General features: G+C 36.1%; 1 protein-coding gene across 1 annotated transcript in view; it reads right to left on the bottom strand.

The window, feature by feature from the left end:
* Positions 1-16,647, bottom strand: part of UGGT2 (UDP-glucose glycoprotein glucosyltransferase 2) — a 107,429-nt gene that overhangs the window by 19,348 nt on the left and 71,434 nt on the right. The window contains 7 exon segments of the mRNA XM_037528633.2: positions 2,334-2,418; positions 4,184-4,269; positions 4,622-4,780; positions 7,952-8,135; positions 10,832-10,911; positions 13,619-13,721; positions 16,333-16,428. Coding sequence (XP_037384530.2) covers positions 2,334-2,418; positions 4,184-4,269; positions 4,622-4,780; positions 7,952-8,135; positions 10,832-10,911; positions 13,619-13,721; positions 16,333-16,428 — 793 coding nt within the window.

The raw sequence follows: 16,647 nt of genomic DNA, 5'->3' as shown, positions 1-16,647 counted from the left end.
CAGGGAGCTGCCCACATGGCGCAGCAGACCTCTCCTGCCTCGCCTGCTGCTCCTCTCAGTAGTGTATTTCAGTGTATCTGCCTGTTCTGTTCCCCACTCTGTCTCTGGAGAATCCTCTCACCTCTCACACCTCTGGCTGTATCCCAGCTTTTGTATGCATAAATAAATATTTTTTTAAAAAAAGAATTTTGTGTTTTTCATATGGTAAGACAGGTCTTTTTTTTTTTTTTAACCACAAACCTAACATTCAAGTCACCACTTCTTGAGCTACTTATCTTCCTCTTTCTTGGTCAAGAATTCTGCTATAGAATGCTTGGTTCAAAATAATTTTCCTCAAAACATGAAAGACTTTGTTGTCTGTTAACATCCATTTTGAAATGAGAAGTCTGTGGCTAGCGTCCATGTCATTCTTTTGCAGTGACCCACTTTTCTCCTTGTTAGTTACCAAGATCTTAGTGGGCCATTTTCCACTCATCCTTATTTATAGATCCTTTTGAACATTTTCTTTCTTTTTGGAATTGCTAGTGGTAAGCCACTGGAGCTCATGCGCTGATCCTCTACGGTGTTGACCTTTCATTGTTCTTTTGGTCTAATTCCTGAGATCAGTGGTGAGGAGATAAAATTGTTTTTAAAAAACAACTAAAGAACCTTGCAATGGTTAGACTGTGGAAGGTTTGATTTTGGTAGGGCATGATTATTACCCTCAAAGATTTGATGGCTCTGGTGAAAGGCTCAGACCTGCTCTATGTTAGTGATAAGCCAGGTCAAATCAGAACTAGTAGAGAGTGCATATTTCAGCTCAGGAAATTAAAATTTAAATTTTCAATGGCCACAATTGCTCAAAGACGGAATAGTACTCAATACGATCCCCACATACAGAATTAATGTCTCCTGTTTGCAGGACCAGGATGAAACCAGCTGGAACACCTGTGCTGAGTTAATGTCTTAAGCAGCTGGCCTGGATTTTGTTGTTTTTCAGCTGGAATGACCAGAAGCAAATGTATTCAAAGAATGTAAGTTATTATTGAAAAAGGAAGCTGAGGTAGACACAGAAGAAAGGGCATCACAGATGAGTGTGAGCAATGTGTAGCTGACCACAAAATGAAGAGCGGAGGTGACCAGGAATAGGTTATGACATGGCATAAATCTGGTGGTACGGTGGTTCAGGATCTAGGCAATACGCAAGAAGGGTGCTGCGGCAGCCTGTCGAGAAAGCCCAACCAGAGTCAGTATATCCTAGCTAATTTTACTCAACCACATTGCAGGTAGGGAACATCCTCTAGTCTTTGAACTTTGTTGTAATTTGCTTTTAAATCAAATGAGACTTTTTTATCTTTAGTCATAACGTCTGATACAACTGATAGAAGTACAGCTATACAAGTTTTGTTTAAGTTAATGTTGGCTTAGTACACTTTTGCACATCTATATTTTCATTCTCACTCATTAAGTTTGCTTTCTGCAAGCAACACATAGCCAATATTTTAAAAATATATATAGTATGACAATCTTTGTGTTTTTTTAGTTGGAATACTTAAATGGCTTAAATTCTAATTTGCTATTTTATGCTTCCACACATTATTTTTTCTCCTTTGAGTTGATTTGTGTTGATTAATTTGCTTCCTTCCATTTTTCCTCTTTGGCATTATGCCTTGCTTATATTTGGGAGTTTCTATTATCAAAAATTTTTAAATTCCCATTTGCTTTAAAGTCTACAAGTAATAGTTACCTTTTCTCTGGACAATATAAGAATATTATATGTTATTACAAACCTTTAATGACATAAATGTTACTTACTGTTTTTAGATTCTATATATTTTAAAAGTCCTTATAAGACATTACTATTGTTTTATATGGTCAATGTCTATAGATTCATTCATATATTAACCATTTTCTTTTCTTTTCATTCTTTTTTCAAACTCAGACCCTCCGTGTGACACACATTTTCTCTGCCTGAAGTAAACCTTTTCACATTTCCGTTTGTGTGAGGGTCCTGGTAGCAATTCAGTTTTCTTTTCATGTATAACATTTCAAATTTTGCTCCTGATCTTATCTCCAGAGCCTAATTTTATGGAAAATTATCTGGCTACAGTAGAGTAGCTATAGTAAACACATCCACAACTTGAAAAAAAAGAAAAAAACACATTCTTTTTTTTTATCTTCAAGCTCTCTGCTTTCCCTTTGTGAACTTTAGTCCTCTTCATCATCACTAGAGTTTCAATATGACATATTAGGTAGCATCATTATAAAATTAGTTGAAAATTAATCAATTAACAACAAAAAGATAATTCTTAATATTAAGAACACAGCCTATAAAGACTTTCTGTCCTACACACTTGCACTTCCAGAATTTTGCTTTTGAAGCTGTCTAACACAACAGTGACATCTCCGAGATTCGGTTCAGAGTCAGTTCCTTGGTGCCTAAAAGTGGAAAAACATGTAAATGGCTATAATCAAATCAAGAAAAGACAAAAAATTGTGATGGTATAAATAACAATAAATTCATTTTGCTATAAGCACAAGTATAGTCATTTATGTATGTATCTGCTTTTTCTATAGTCAAATATGAAACATTTTCTAGACTAAAAATAAGTTTTTTACATATCATTATCAAAGAAATTCTATACCGACCAACAACTCTTTAAAGTCCAGTCATTTTCAAATGCCAAAATTTAGAGTGTGCTGTTAAACTCATCAAACTGAAAATGTGTGTGCCATTAGAATGCTTTTATTCTCTATTACACATAATGCATCTCAGGGTCTCATTTTCAAAACTGTAGCAACATGATAGCTGCACTCATTAATTATTTTTGATACCATCTCATTATACACTGAAAATGTTACTGTAAAAACATTTGTAATAAAATTGAATTATGTCAAAGAAGGAAAGGAGCCTATGTCAAATTAGTAGATCCCTTGTGTCCAGTCAGATTTACAACATACACTTGAGACTTACTCAAAAATAAAAATCTGGGGATTCCAGCACTATTTTGAGTAGCACATGCCTTTGATCCCTTCATCCAATCCCCAGCTGAGGTAGCTAAGCCAAAATAGAAGGTAGAGCCTTGTCCAACAAACACCACTAGGGAAACAGAAAGGGTTCCAACTTCTGCAGGGGAAATGTCAACTTTTAAAAAAATTTCAAAAGCTTTTTAGGTCACAAACACTGCTCAAGGGAACCTGCAAGTGTACCCATTGCATTCCCTTTTCGCATTGAAGTCTGTTGCATATCAATGTAGGGACCTGACAAATTTTTACATAAGTATAGTCTCCTGCAGGTAGGCCTGACACATACAAGACCTAAAGCACACCACTACCATCACACCAGGGGGTACAGGCTGTAGTGATGAAGAACCTGATTCTACTTCAGGCACTTCTTAAAGCACATTATGCATGCTAATTCATTAATCATACAGCCATCTTTGAGGCGAGTACAATAGATACCTTTGATCTGGACTGAGCCTAGTAGTCTAGCTCCTATCACCGTACTGCTATACCTTTGTAAGTAACACTAAGCAACTAAAAATCACTGGCCAGGGCCTCCCCTGGTGGCGCAGCGGTTGAGCGCTGGGTTGCAAAGCTGCCTGCAGCCTCTGCAGCGCCGGTTCGATCCCCAGCTGCCGGAGGACGAGGGTCCCACATGGCGCAGACCTCTTCCTGTCACACCCACTACTCCCTCAGCAGTTGGTCTGCCTGCTCTGTTCCCCACTCTGGCTCTGGTGAATTCTCTCACCCTCTGCACTTCTGACTGTACCCAGTGCTTGTATAAATAAAAATAAATAAATCTTAAAAAAAAAAATCATTGGCCACATGATGACATGCAGCAGCTTAAATGAAAGCAAAATGCTAAAGCAGTGAGAGGAATTGTACTTCACTGATAATTAATGCATAAAAAAGAGTATCATTCAAATTATTTATGTAAAATATAACACAACATATGGTTATTTGATAAATGATAAAATAAGAATACCCATATGCATGGAAAAGTTTACATAAAATACAAAGTAAACGAGGCCATAAAGCATTAGGGATACCTTTCACATACGAGAAATGTCACAGTTTTGTAAGTATTTTGTGTTCCAAATAATGGTGTTCATGAACACTTTAGTTGTTTCAGTGATCTTGGTTATATTACACTAAAAACTTATTTACACATGAATATTTTTAAGTGGTTTAAATAACTTACCCAACTACTTGATAAATATCTTCAGATTTTCCTTGGCGTAACTTCAGTATCCAAGCACCTGGGTTTGCTTTTAATTGGAAATATCCCTTGTAAAATGAGGAAAGACGTGACTTTAGTTTTATGACTACAAGCATATCCAATTGTTGAAGAATGATTATACATGAGTCATCCAAGAAAGTGTTTACTAGCTAGGGAGTGAGTGAATCCTACAAATGAATTCCAGGGAAGATTTTGCAATAACCTGTAAAAGCACATTCTTCAAGTATGAGTCCCTTCATTTTTGTTTTGGTTACCTTTCTCAAGTATTGAAATTTGTTTTCCACAGAGTGTTCACTAATAGCAGGGTAAGGATAATTTCCTATTTTTATTAGGAAAAGTTAGAGGCATTCACCAAAACAGTGAATTAAATCTTACCAATTAAGTATTTGGAATACTTACAAGATTGGCCATCACTATTGTATCTACCATAACAGGTTTCTTTTTTGTGCCAAGTGTGAACTGCAGGCCCCGAGGAGGCTGTTCTGCTGTCACATCAAAGCAGTGTCCCTCGAGTAGTAGGTATTCCAGCTCATATTCAGCTACAACAGTCCTCTCGATCTGTGGAGGAAGATGTTATTGTTTTGGCATTACTCATCTCATAATACACATTTATAATAAATGGGATTTTAAAAAATTAGCAAACTCATTTGGGGGTTAACTTCATCTTTCTCTCACATGAGTGAACTTAATACTTGAATCAATTTCTGAAGTCTGAAACAACTAATGAACTCTCCCCCCTCTTCCGCCTCCTTCCCCTTGACATCAGCTCTGATCCAAGCTCATAGGACATGTATCAACATCACAAGCGGGAGAGAGCAGAACGTGGCACAAGCTCTGTAAGTTGTAGTGTTCCAAGAGTCTCCTCAAGGAAACTCCTCAGAGAATCTACTTCATTTGCCCAGAGCTCCTACTTCAGAACTGGCAAGAAAGTCAACTAATCATCTATCACTGTATTTGTAATAAAGAATTGCTTTGCACTCAAAATATGTCATTAAAGAAAATTTAGCAAACATAAGAGGAAAAGAGAACAAACAGAATTCACCTGGAGACCAGACATTCATATATGCATAAACAGTGATTCTATTTGTTTTGCTTACATCATTTGCTATTTTTTTTCATTAAGCAGTTTCAAAGACTTGTCTACATAAATATCCTTTAAAAGGGCTGTACATTCTATATTATTTCCATATTTCCTCTATTGTAAGTGTTAGAATAAATATTTTAGGGATGAACCTTTTTCTCTACTTCAAATGACCAACATTACCAAATAGTGATTTTTACATAGTTTGGCATTTTGTTGAGCAGATAAGACAGTGATGCTCTTTATTTTTAGTTTTATTTATGCATATGAGATTCTCAACACTACTGATTAGTGTGTTCGGATATAGAATATCTGAAAATATCTTGTTTCATATAGCTGTTTTTTCTTGGATTATATGCAGCACTGAAATAATTACAGTACTTATGCAGAGCATTTTTTTCTTGAGTTCAGTTCTTATAATGTTACTGATTTTAACAAGAAATAAGTCAACTGAACCTCCCGTGTGGTGCAAGGGGTTAAGCACAGCACTGTGAAGCAATCCAAAGCCTCTGCAGAATGAGTCTGACCCCCATTGGGCGAGGGAGCTACCCACATGGCACGGCAGACCTCTCCTGTCATGCCCACTGCTCCTCTCAGCAGTTTATTTCAGTCAGTCTGCCTTTTCTGCTTCCCATTCTATATCTCTGGTGAATCCTCTTACCCCCTGCACCTCTGGCCTGTACCCCAGATCTTGTATGCATAAACAAATCTTTTAAAAAAGAAGAAATAAGTCATCTTCTTTAAAGACAGTATTTGCTTCAACAATTTTAATTGGCTTCTGAATAGTTGTTGAATTATGACCATTCTAGTGATGAACTTTATAGACTGCATTAATCTGTCTCCATAGTCCTTAAAGCCCTTTGTCTGGATGGAAAGATTTGGATGGGATAGTCTCAGAATATGAGACTACTAAGTTAAAAAGACATCATATAGGCCCCCTAGCTGAACTCCTTCATTTTACATACAAGGACTATGCCCATAAGTGATTAAGAAATAAACCTTAAGTTTATCATGAACTAGAAATTATGGTTGAGCACAAACATACTCAGTCAGTTTGTGACTAATATGTTCAGGTTATAATATATTAATGTAAAAATTTGTCAGGTCCCTATATATTTATACAACAGACTTCAATGCTACTGACCTGCTCAAACCACAACACACAATTTTTTCAAAATATTCCTTCTAGTGACTATTTTGATTTTACTAATAATTTCATTAAGGTGATTTAAATAAAGTCAGTTATTACTTTCAAGGTTTATTTTTGGCAAGGATATTGTCTTTTTTGATGTTTCTATCTCTTTTATATTTATTTGTTCTAAATATTAACTGTTGACATGAGACAAGACTTTAATACCTTTCAAATATAACTGGGAGTACATTGATATTTTTAAATGGGTGTTTATTATAATTTTTAGCATATGAATAGTTGTTAGCATCTTCCTTTATAAAGAGGGTAAAGTTTAATTATAAAGATTAGCCATTTGGCTTTATTAATAATTATCTATGAATCATATAGAAATTCTTTGACAATTACACAGGCAATGAGCATTTCATCAATAAAACTAATGTCTACAGTATTTGTATTTCAGAAGGGAATAATGCATTTTTTCTGTGAATTAGTTCAATACAGTCACATCCTATTTTCCATTAGCAGTCTTTTACTCACTTCCTCTTTACTGAATAACCACTATTGTTTCAGATATTCTGATCTTTCAGATACAGGCTGTGATCCAATATACTGGAGAGTTTCTGGAGGCAGCTCTAACAACAAACTCTGAGAAGAACATCTGAACACATGGCAAAAAATAACTGTTCAACTTTATGTTTTCCTGTAATCTCTTTTGCACCAGTAATTATGGCATGCACGCTGGCTGTGCACTAAACCACGTGAACAAAAGCCTGGTAAGAGGGGCTTTTTCTTGATCAGTTTTATTCAGGTGTTTATAGAACGCGTGGGAATTGACGTACCAAGGCGTACTTTTGAAAGCTTTGGCAGTGACAAATCTCTCAAGTATAAGTTTCATTTTAACAAGGGCTCACTTTTCTCTTTTACCTACAACTCCTTGTTCTCTAGCGACTGTCTATTATTTCATATTCACCTAGTATATTTGCAGGTCAGGTTGTAAGTTGTAGAGCACACAAAGGAAGCAGGACTCCAGCCTGCAGTCTACAGAGGACTTTCTTCTCTGCTTTCACCCTAATCTCATTAGGACTAATCTGGTTAATTGCCCTAATCTCATCAGGCTGCTCTCTGGCTATGAACCGTGAGGCATAAAAAGTTTCAAATGAAACTTTCTTTTTGAGGTAAAAACAAAACCTGAAGGTACTTGGAGGTATCGTGCTAAGATACCACGCATCTATCTTCCTACTTGTACACTGCTCACCTGCGAGAAGCATTTATCAACCAGTGTCTGAAGCAAGAGAAAGGGTGAGGGCATCTAGGAACGGGATGGGAAAATGGTGTAGCTGAAATCGGAAGTCAGATAACTCAAAAAGCAAAGGAAAGACTGGATGAGGACTGAAAATAAGAAGGAAGAAATGCTAGCAAGTGGCCACAGTGTGAATGCCCACTTTGGTACCGTTATACTAACTGGTAAGATTTTCTCTTATTCCCTTTCTTTATGCAACTTGATATGCTAACTTACATCCTTTAAGTGAATATTATCGAGGTCACAGTTGCTGTGCACTGTTTCCACCAACCAGCCTTCAGGAGTAATCATGTTGAGGGTTAGAAGGGGTGACTCGGGGATATCCAAGAATTTTGCCACAGGCTGAAGGATGTCATTAGACCCGGACATGAGTTCTGCTTCCAAAACAAAACGGTAAAAGCTGTTGAGAGAAAATAAAAACTCATACTGTGAGCAAAGTTGACATCATTTCTTCTGTCTAAAATATTTCGAAAATGAAGACGGCTTTATAACTTAACTAGAAATTCTTAAAAGAGAAAAATTAAAGTCACACTAGAGTTAATGCTTGTAAATGGTAGGGAATGACATCCAGAAAGCAAGTAATATCCAAGCTTAAATCCTTGAACCAATTTTAAAAGGTAAATTAAAAACACATATATTGAGTTGAAAGCAGATACTTATTAATAGAGCTCTTAGAAATACTTGCAGTTTTAATGTATTTTACATTTTTGTGCTCCAACATCTGCACGTGAAGCGCTCGTGACATTACTAAGAAGGGTGACTGGCACTGCTCTGAGCCTGCCCGTAAGAGCAGCTGTGCCGCAGCTATCTCAAGGCTCCCTGGGGAAGGGTCCTCTTCCAGGCTCACGCAGTTCAGGCCTCTGGAACCTGGGTGGCAGTTCCCTGGCCGGAGATGCCCGCAGTTCCTGGCCACAAGGGCATCTCCGGCATGCTTCAGCAGAGAACACAAGAGCAAGAGGGAGAACACTAGCAAGAGAAAAGTCACAGTCCGTGTACTGCAGAAGGGATAGTCCCTGGCTTTTGCCAGATTCTGTTCACCAGAAGCACATCACCAGACGCAGCCCACGCTGAGGAGAATCTAACGAGTGTGAATCCCAGGAGGTGGTGAGCCTTGGCAGCCATGTCCCAAGAGGTGCCTGCGGCAGGCAGGAGAGCAGGGGAAAAAGAGGGGTACGGGGAGACGTGGTAAGGAGCACAATCATGAAGCAAATGCAGAAACCAAGCACTGCCAAGGCAAGGCGATGCTGCCAGCCCAGTGAGAAGCAGCCCAGGATGTTGTGATTAGCAATTTCTCTGTGATTTAGCAAAACCAATGCAGTGGCAAAGAGGAAGTTAAAGCCAAACTGCAAACTGAGGTACAGTGAATGAGAGAAGAGGGTGCACTTTTCAAAGGAACGTGATGAGGAAGAGTGGAGAGAGGAAAAAATCAGCATCCCAGAGGAGAGGAAGTCGAGGGAGTAGTTTCTCTCTCTCTTTTTAAATGAATAACTCCCAGAACTGAAAGAGAAAACGCTAGCAGAAAGGTTAAACATACAGAACAACAGGAAATATATATAAACCAAGGATCCAGGACAAATGGGAAAGCATGGGGTTAAAACAGGAGAGCTAGTGTCCTTGCCTAGCACGCAGGGAGGCTGGTGGGGACAGGGCAGGGAGCAGGAACTAAGGGAATTTCTGCCAATAACCTCCACCAGCCCTGAGAAGGATAATACAATATTCTAAAAGAGCTGACAATGTGTAAATCAGCTGACCTGATATATGCTACTGAGTAAGAAAGATTCTGCTGAACTCATAGTTAAAAAAAAGATACATTAATTTTTGTCTAAACATAGTCACCTGGTACAATACGAGTTATTTCATCTCAGAGAAGTTCTTCACACCTAATGTTTATTCTTGCTTATATTCAATACTCCTTGCTCCCATAACATACCCCAAAGCTTTACAGGGATACTGTGGAGAGGACCTCTACTTGTGTGAATAAAAATCCTGTACTCATAGAACAAACAGACCTCTCAACGAGTGGTTAAACAAAAGATAACTTTTGTTCAAACTTAGAAAGGTATTACAAAATTTGAAGTACAAAAGGTAAATGAGAAGTATGAAAACTGTTATGACAAATCTCAGGAATAGATATACGCAGAATTTTAATTATATTTTCTACATTTTAGTTACATTTTCTATATTACCATGTTTATAATCTCTACTCCTAAGGCAATAATTGTATTGTTTTATCAAACTCAGTAGGTTATTAACTGAATGCTACTTTTCTGTCTTCTGTACCTATGTATATATTTTTTATTTAGTTACATACTGCATTATCAAAGAAAAGCACAATAATAACCTTTTTTCCTGTCTCCTGACAGCTGCAGAATAGTTCAAATACTGCAATTCTGATCCAAAAAGAATAAGGTCATGCTTTTGCTCCAATTATATTTTTATCCTCAAATGAGAGACAATGTCATTGCAACAGAACATTATTAATGAGGTATATCTGCATATAATGATAAACAACATTTTCTGTATCTTTCATAGATTATTCTAAATTATACCTCAATACTCCAACAGTAGATGTGGTGATATAATAAACATCATTTTGATAATTTAGTTTCGGTAAGTATGAAAGTATGGATAATCCAAAAATGGTTTAATTCAACCTTATTTCTCATTTGTATATTTTGAAATATTTTTAGATCACATTTTCAAACATACCTATAAGTAAACATAAATCCATATAAATTTGCAATTACACTGGCTAACTTTTACTGGTTGGTATTTTAGCTTTATATTAAAAAAGTATATAGGGCCTCCCCTGGTGGAGCAGTGTACTTTGTCGGTCTGCCTGCTCTGTTCCCCACTCTGGCTCTGGTGAATTCTCTTACCCTCCCGTGCTTCTGACTGTACCCAGTGCTTGTATAAATAATAAATAAATAAATCTTTTTTTTTAAAAAAAAAAGTATATATATTCTCTTTGAGCTTTTGATCCATTTCAGTTAAGCATCTTGTGAAGAAAAACAATAAATACAGTAATTATAGTCCTTTTTTTCATCTTAGCATTTGTAAATCTTTCAAAATTAAATTATGTTTACTTAGACTCACCTGTTTAAAGGGGCTTCTGAAAGCATACCCTTACAGTTCAAGAACAACCTCATTTTCATGTTGATAATCTTGCCAAGTACCTATTAGAAAAATATTCCACATTTATATTAAGTAATGTTAGCAGCTAACATTCATTTCCTCCTTACCATATACAGGACTACACTAATACTCTGTATTGTCCCATCTGATTCTCACACAATCCCTTTAAGGCAGCCACTTTCACAGTGAGGCACAGGGATGTTTATCATTTACCCACAATCACACTGCGAGCCATGGCAGAGTGTAAGATTGCAATCCAAACAGCTGACTTCAATAGCCAAGAATTAGACTGCCTACCTTTTGCCTAAAGTGACTTTCTTTCACAGTAATTTAAATTTTCTTAAATAATGAAGTGCAAGTAGAATGATGATGAATCTGAATCTACAAAAATAAACGGGGGACTTCAAACAATGGCAAATGTGCTTGGATGCTTTTGGAATTTTGCCTACCCTGAAGAGCTATAGGCTGAAGTGCTTTGCTAATTTGCTAAAGCTGAAGTGCTTTGCTACATAAAAATAAACACTTTATTTTCATTTTCCTGGAGCATAAGATGTAGGAGAAGTCTTAATTTTGATTCAACAAGTGAAGATTTGAAAGATTATCAGACAACACAGGATATAAGGAATATACAGATTAAGGATTTAAGAGATTTGAATTTTAATTGACATTCGATTATTCCTCATATGTGCATCAAAGGAGGTCTCTGAATCACTCTTTTTCCCAAGTGTTAAATGAGACACTCAATTTTTTTCAATAAATTTATGTGGTATAACATAAATTTATGGTGTAAATTTTCAAGCTTTAGAGTAGAAAATAAATTATGTGAAGTGCTGAGATGCTCGGAAATAAAGAATGCTATTAATACCAAAGATGTAAACTGCAATGTAAATTCCTATTTTATATTTCTATATAGTCCCATATTTCTTATTCCTAAATTCTACCTTTACATAAAAAGCTTCAGAGTTAAGTAATATTTATTTTTCTGCATAATGATCCCAGAAATTGGGAAATTGTTTTTTCTAGATTATGACTATAGCAATAGGGAATTTGTACACTAAAAAAATTCATACTCATGTCTCAAAAAAGTCACAATCTAAAGGTATAAAAAATGCTACAAGAAAAGCAAATCATCTATGGAATTAAGTTTGCTCTTGTTATAGACTGAATAGGTACAATGGAAAATTCTTTCCAAAATTATATGTTCACATTAATCGTACATTTAACAGATATCTATAGTCTCTTTTTCCAGTAAGATTTAGTCATGTAAATATCTGAGAGAAAGTGCATTTTGAAATTGTAATAGAATATACACCAGTATTACCCAGCTTGATCACTTACATCTTTCCCCAGACTTAGTATCTAATGAATTTTATGTGTTTCCAAAAGTGAAGTCAACTATCAAAGGACAAACAGTTTCCACTTCCATGAAAATGTGTGTGTTGAATGTGTCTTTAAAAAAATACCCAGCAATTTCAAATGGGAGTAGTCCCAAACTCTGGACCTAACTAGAAAAAATATATAGCAATTAGCTTATTCAAATTTAACAACCAAAAGCTATACTACATCTCAGAGTCTGATAGCTGTCTCCTAATATTCATTCTCTTCCCTTTCCTGAGTGAAAAGGTTTTCAGGTGGATGCACAATTTCCAGCCTCCCTTATGGCTAGGTATATCCAGATAGTTGATGACCAGCGCTACCTTCTGGCCTGAGGGGTAGCGCTGGATGGAATACATACACCTTTGCGGCTGTGCCTTGATCGTCCCCTTCCTGCTGGCAGAAATACATAGGTGATGTTGGGAGCCTGACTGCTGATCTTAGATCATGAGATAGAAGCTGCCTCATGAAAATGGCTGACCAGCCAGTCCAAAGGTGGCTGGGTCCCTCACGCTATGGAGCTGCCTCAGCAGCCCCAGGTAGCTTTCCACTTGTACTGTAGATGAGAAATAAATTTCAGTCTTGAAGGTACTACTGGTCTGGCCTATGTTATGGTGGCCAAGCCTAAGGAAAACAGCCTTCATGTTCGCCCTTCCCTTAACTCCACTGGTTTGGCTAACATTACTTAACTATACTTTAAGCTTCAACTACTTAAGGTTAGGCAACAGCTTCTCCAGAAGCCATTTTCTGCACTTAGGGAACGATGAAGACAGGAAGACAATTGTTAGTCAGTTTAGGCTGTTGTAATAAAACAGGCTGGGGCTTACACAGAAATTTATTTCTTCTAGATCAAGGGGCAGGCTGATTCTCCTAGGTCTGAAGGCAGTCATCATGTTGCTATTGCTCACATGATCTCTCTCTCTGCATGCAAGAAGAGGGAAGAGCGCTCTCTTGCCTTCTCTTGCATGGCTATCAATACTACTGGATTAGTACCCCATTTACAAGACCTCATTTATCTTAATTACCTTCTAAAGGCACTATTTTTGAAAACTCAATTTTGAATCAGTCACATTAGGGGTTAGGGCTTCAACATATGACTTTTGGGTAAGGAGATGACAATTAATTGCCTAATCGACAATTAGTTGTTCTTACCAACACCTAATCTTGGTATTGCTGTAACATCCAGGGCACAGCACTATCACCTCATGTTCCACACTGAAATATGACAACTATTTAAAATGTATGGAATAAAGAATCAAAAGCACAAATATTTGATTACACTTGAAAACATACTTGCAAAGATTAATTATATAAATTTCAAAATAAAGGGTAGTAATAAAATTTAATAGAAAACACTAAAAATCATTATCTTACGATCAGTAATTGTGCCATCTTCTGTGCTTCTCTTGTCAATGGATCAACAACAGCAATGACATCAAAGAACATATCATCCTCTTGAGGATTTATCTTTATAATGCTAATAAGATGTAAGATGATGAGTCAAGTTTATTCAATTACCTAAGTCATCTAAATCTTAGCTATATACATTCCTGTAAGTTGCTTTATTTCTCACTGGGTTAAAAAAGTGCTTGTTATTTCACAAAAGAAAATGCAAATTTAATAGTCTAAAGTTTGTGTTCAATAAAACATAAAATTGGAAAGAACTAGAGGAAATGAGAGTAAGAGTGTATGAATGGGCATTTTAACTCTTCATGGAAAACACTGTTATAGGGATTCCACTGTGGTGCAGCGGTTGAGCACTGGGTTGCGAAGCTGCCCGCAGGCTTTGAGGCACCAGTTCGATCCCCGGCTGCTCCCTGGCCACCGGAGGAGGGTCCCACATGGCGCGCAGACCTCTCCTGCCGCCTGCTGCTCCCCTCAGCAGTGTACTTCGGTCCTTCTGCCTGCTCTGCTCCCCGCTCTGGCTCTGGTGAATTCTCTCACCCTCCCGCACTTCTGACTGTACCCAGTGCTTGTATAAAAATAAATAAATAAATAAATAAATAAATAAATAAATAAATAAATAAATCTTAAAAAAAAAAAAACCAACAAAAAACACTTGTTATAGTTAAAAAAAAATTCCAGTAATTTAAATCTGTAAGACTTTCACGAGTTAAACAGTGTCAAACACAAAATCAAGATGTTTTTGTGTTAGCGGAATATATGTTCTCAGAGTTGAGAATGATAAAATTAACTAGTAAGTATTTTTGTTGGATTTAGTCTTGGAAAACTGGAAAGTATTATAACAAGGAAGATTAGAGAAAAAAAAAACCCAATTTATTATACTTTGATTTTGATCCCAGTTTTCTTCTCTGAACTTCCTCCCTCTGTCATTTTGTCTTTCATCAATCTAAGTTCTAAGTCAGAAGATAGATTAATCTTTAAAGGAAAATTTTGGGAAAAACTAAATGCACAGAAAAGTGAGAAATAATAAATCATACATTTAAAATAATTAAAAGTAAAAAGTAGATATTTGAACAAAACTGCTTAACATTCAGTTGAATTAGTTTTTAATATTGTAGTAATACTGAAAATCAGTTTTTTAGTGAGTTAAATATTTTTTTAAATCTTTTTTTAAAAGATTTATTATTTTTATTTTTATTTATACAAGAACTGGGGTACAGGCCAGAGGCATGGGAGGGTGAGAGGATTCGCCAGAGACAGAGTGGGGAGCAGAACAGGCAGACGGACCGAAGAAACTGCTGAGGGGAGCAGTGGGCGAGACAGGAGATGTCTGCCTCACCATGTGGGAATCTCCCCGGTCAGCCGGTAATCGAACCTGTGCTGCAGAGGCTGCGGACAGCTTCATAGCGCTGCGCTCAACACACTGCACCACTGGGGAGGCCCAGTGAGTTAAATATTTTACATTGAATCTGTGTATTGTATTTGGTATTATGGCATTGCTATAATGGGCATCTTACCCAAAGCAATACATAGATTCAACGCAATCCCTCTCAAAATTTCAATGGCAACATTCTTCAAAGAAACAGAACAAACATTACTAAAATTTATATGGTACCACAAAAGAAAATAAATAGCTAAAGTAATCCCAACAATGAAGTGAGGAGGTATTATACAGTCAGATTTCAAACTATACTACAAAGCTATAGTAATCAAAACAGTATGATTTGTGTCTTCAGGGACTCAACTCCAAAGGCAAGGTAAACAAAAGCAAAAATAACTGAGACTACATTAAAATTAGAAACTTCTGCACATAAAAGTGCTATCACTAAAACCCTATCAAATAGGAGAAAATATTTGCTTATCATATATTTGACAAGGGGCTAATATCCAAGAGCCACAAAAAACTCATACAACTTGATAAAAAACAGAAAATTCAATCAAAAAATGGGCCTGCTGCATTTTATTTCAAATATCTTAAAGCAACTGTATTATACAGTGAAGTTGTAAACTAGTTTATTATTCTAAAACAGTGCTTTTCTGATGGTCCAGAGGAATCAAATTTTTGAGGCAATAATTTTTTGGAAAAAAAAAAACAACAACTGAATAGCTGCTGTTCAATTAACCCAAAATAAATTTTTGTTTTGTCTTCCTATAACTACACATCTTCATAGCTGATGCACACTGAAAATCTTGCAACCCCATCCCAAAGAAGCAGTGTTCTCTAATCAAACTTGATTACAGAATATACCTGCTAACACCTCCAAGTTACATTCCATAAAGCACATTTTGGGAGGTGCTGTTGTACATATATACATTTTATTCATCAGAATACTTTGGTAACTGAGACTTCTATACATTAAGAAAATAAAAATTGCATTACTTATAATAATTAATCCAAAATACTGAAAAAATTGCAAATGCTCTTGAACATGAAAGATGAGAATAAGACAAATCATACCAGGTATAACTTACTTGAAACATCATATCCTACATCTTAAAACCTTTATTTACTAGACCATATAAATAACTGAATTACTTGTGAAATATATTCATTCTCTAATGAAGAGTTTCCATTTGAACTTTAAACTTTGCTGTATTATATCATGGTAAACATAAATAGAAATCATAATTGAGTATAGGATGCATAGAAGGGGAAAAAAAAAAACCACAGGCACTATTCTTACCTGTGATTCTCTTTAAGAAATGTGACATCAGACCGGGAAGTATGTTTAGGCAAAGAGGAAAAAAGGGCATCAACTTTCATAACAAGATCACTCATGCTAGATGAACAAGATAAACAATGTATGAGTTTTTTGGGATGAGAAAAATTCTGTATTCATATAACAATTAATGCTTCAAGAAAAGGAAATTTAATTTAAAATAACTCCAATACAAATTTTTATACAAATGATTTTCCTTCTAAACTTGTCAGTAAGTAGAATTTGTCAGTTTAAAATAGGTGTCTGCAGAAAAACTAATTCAACTCATCAATCAGTTCA

This window comes from Talpa occidentalis, unplaced genomic scaffold (genome assembly GCF_014898055.3).
Source record: "Talpa occidentalis isolate TD23 unplaced genomic scaffold, MPIMG_talOcc4v2.1 talOcc4.5, whole genome shotgun sequence".
NCBI classification, from domain to species: Eukaryota; Metazoa; Chordata; class Mammalia; order Eulipotyphla; family Talpidae; genus Talpa; species Talpa occidentalis.
This window is presented reverse-complemented; position numbering and strand designations above follow the sequence as displayed.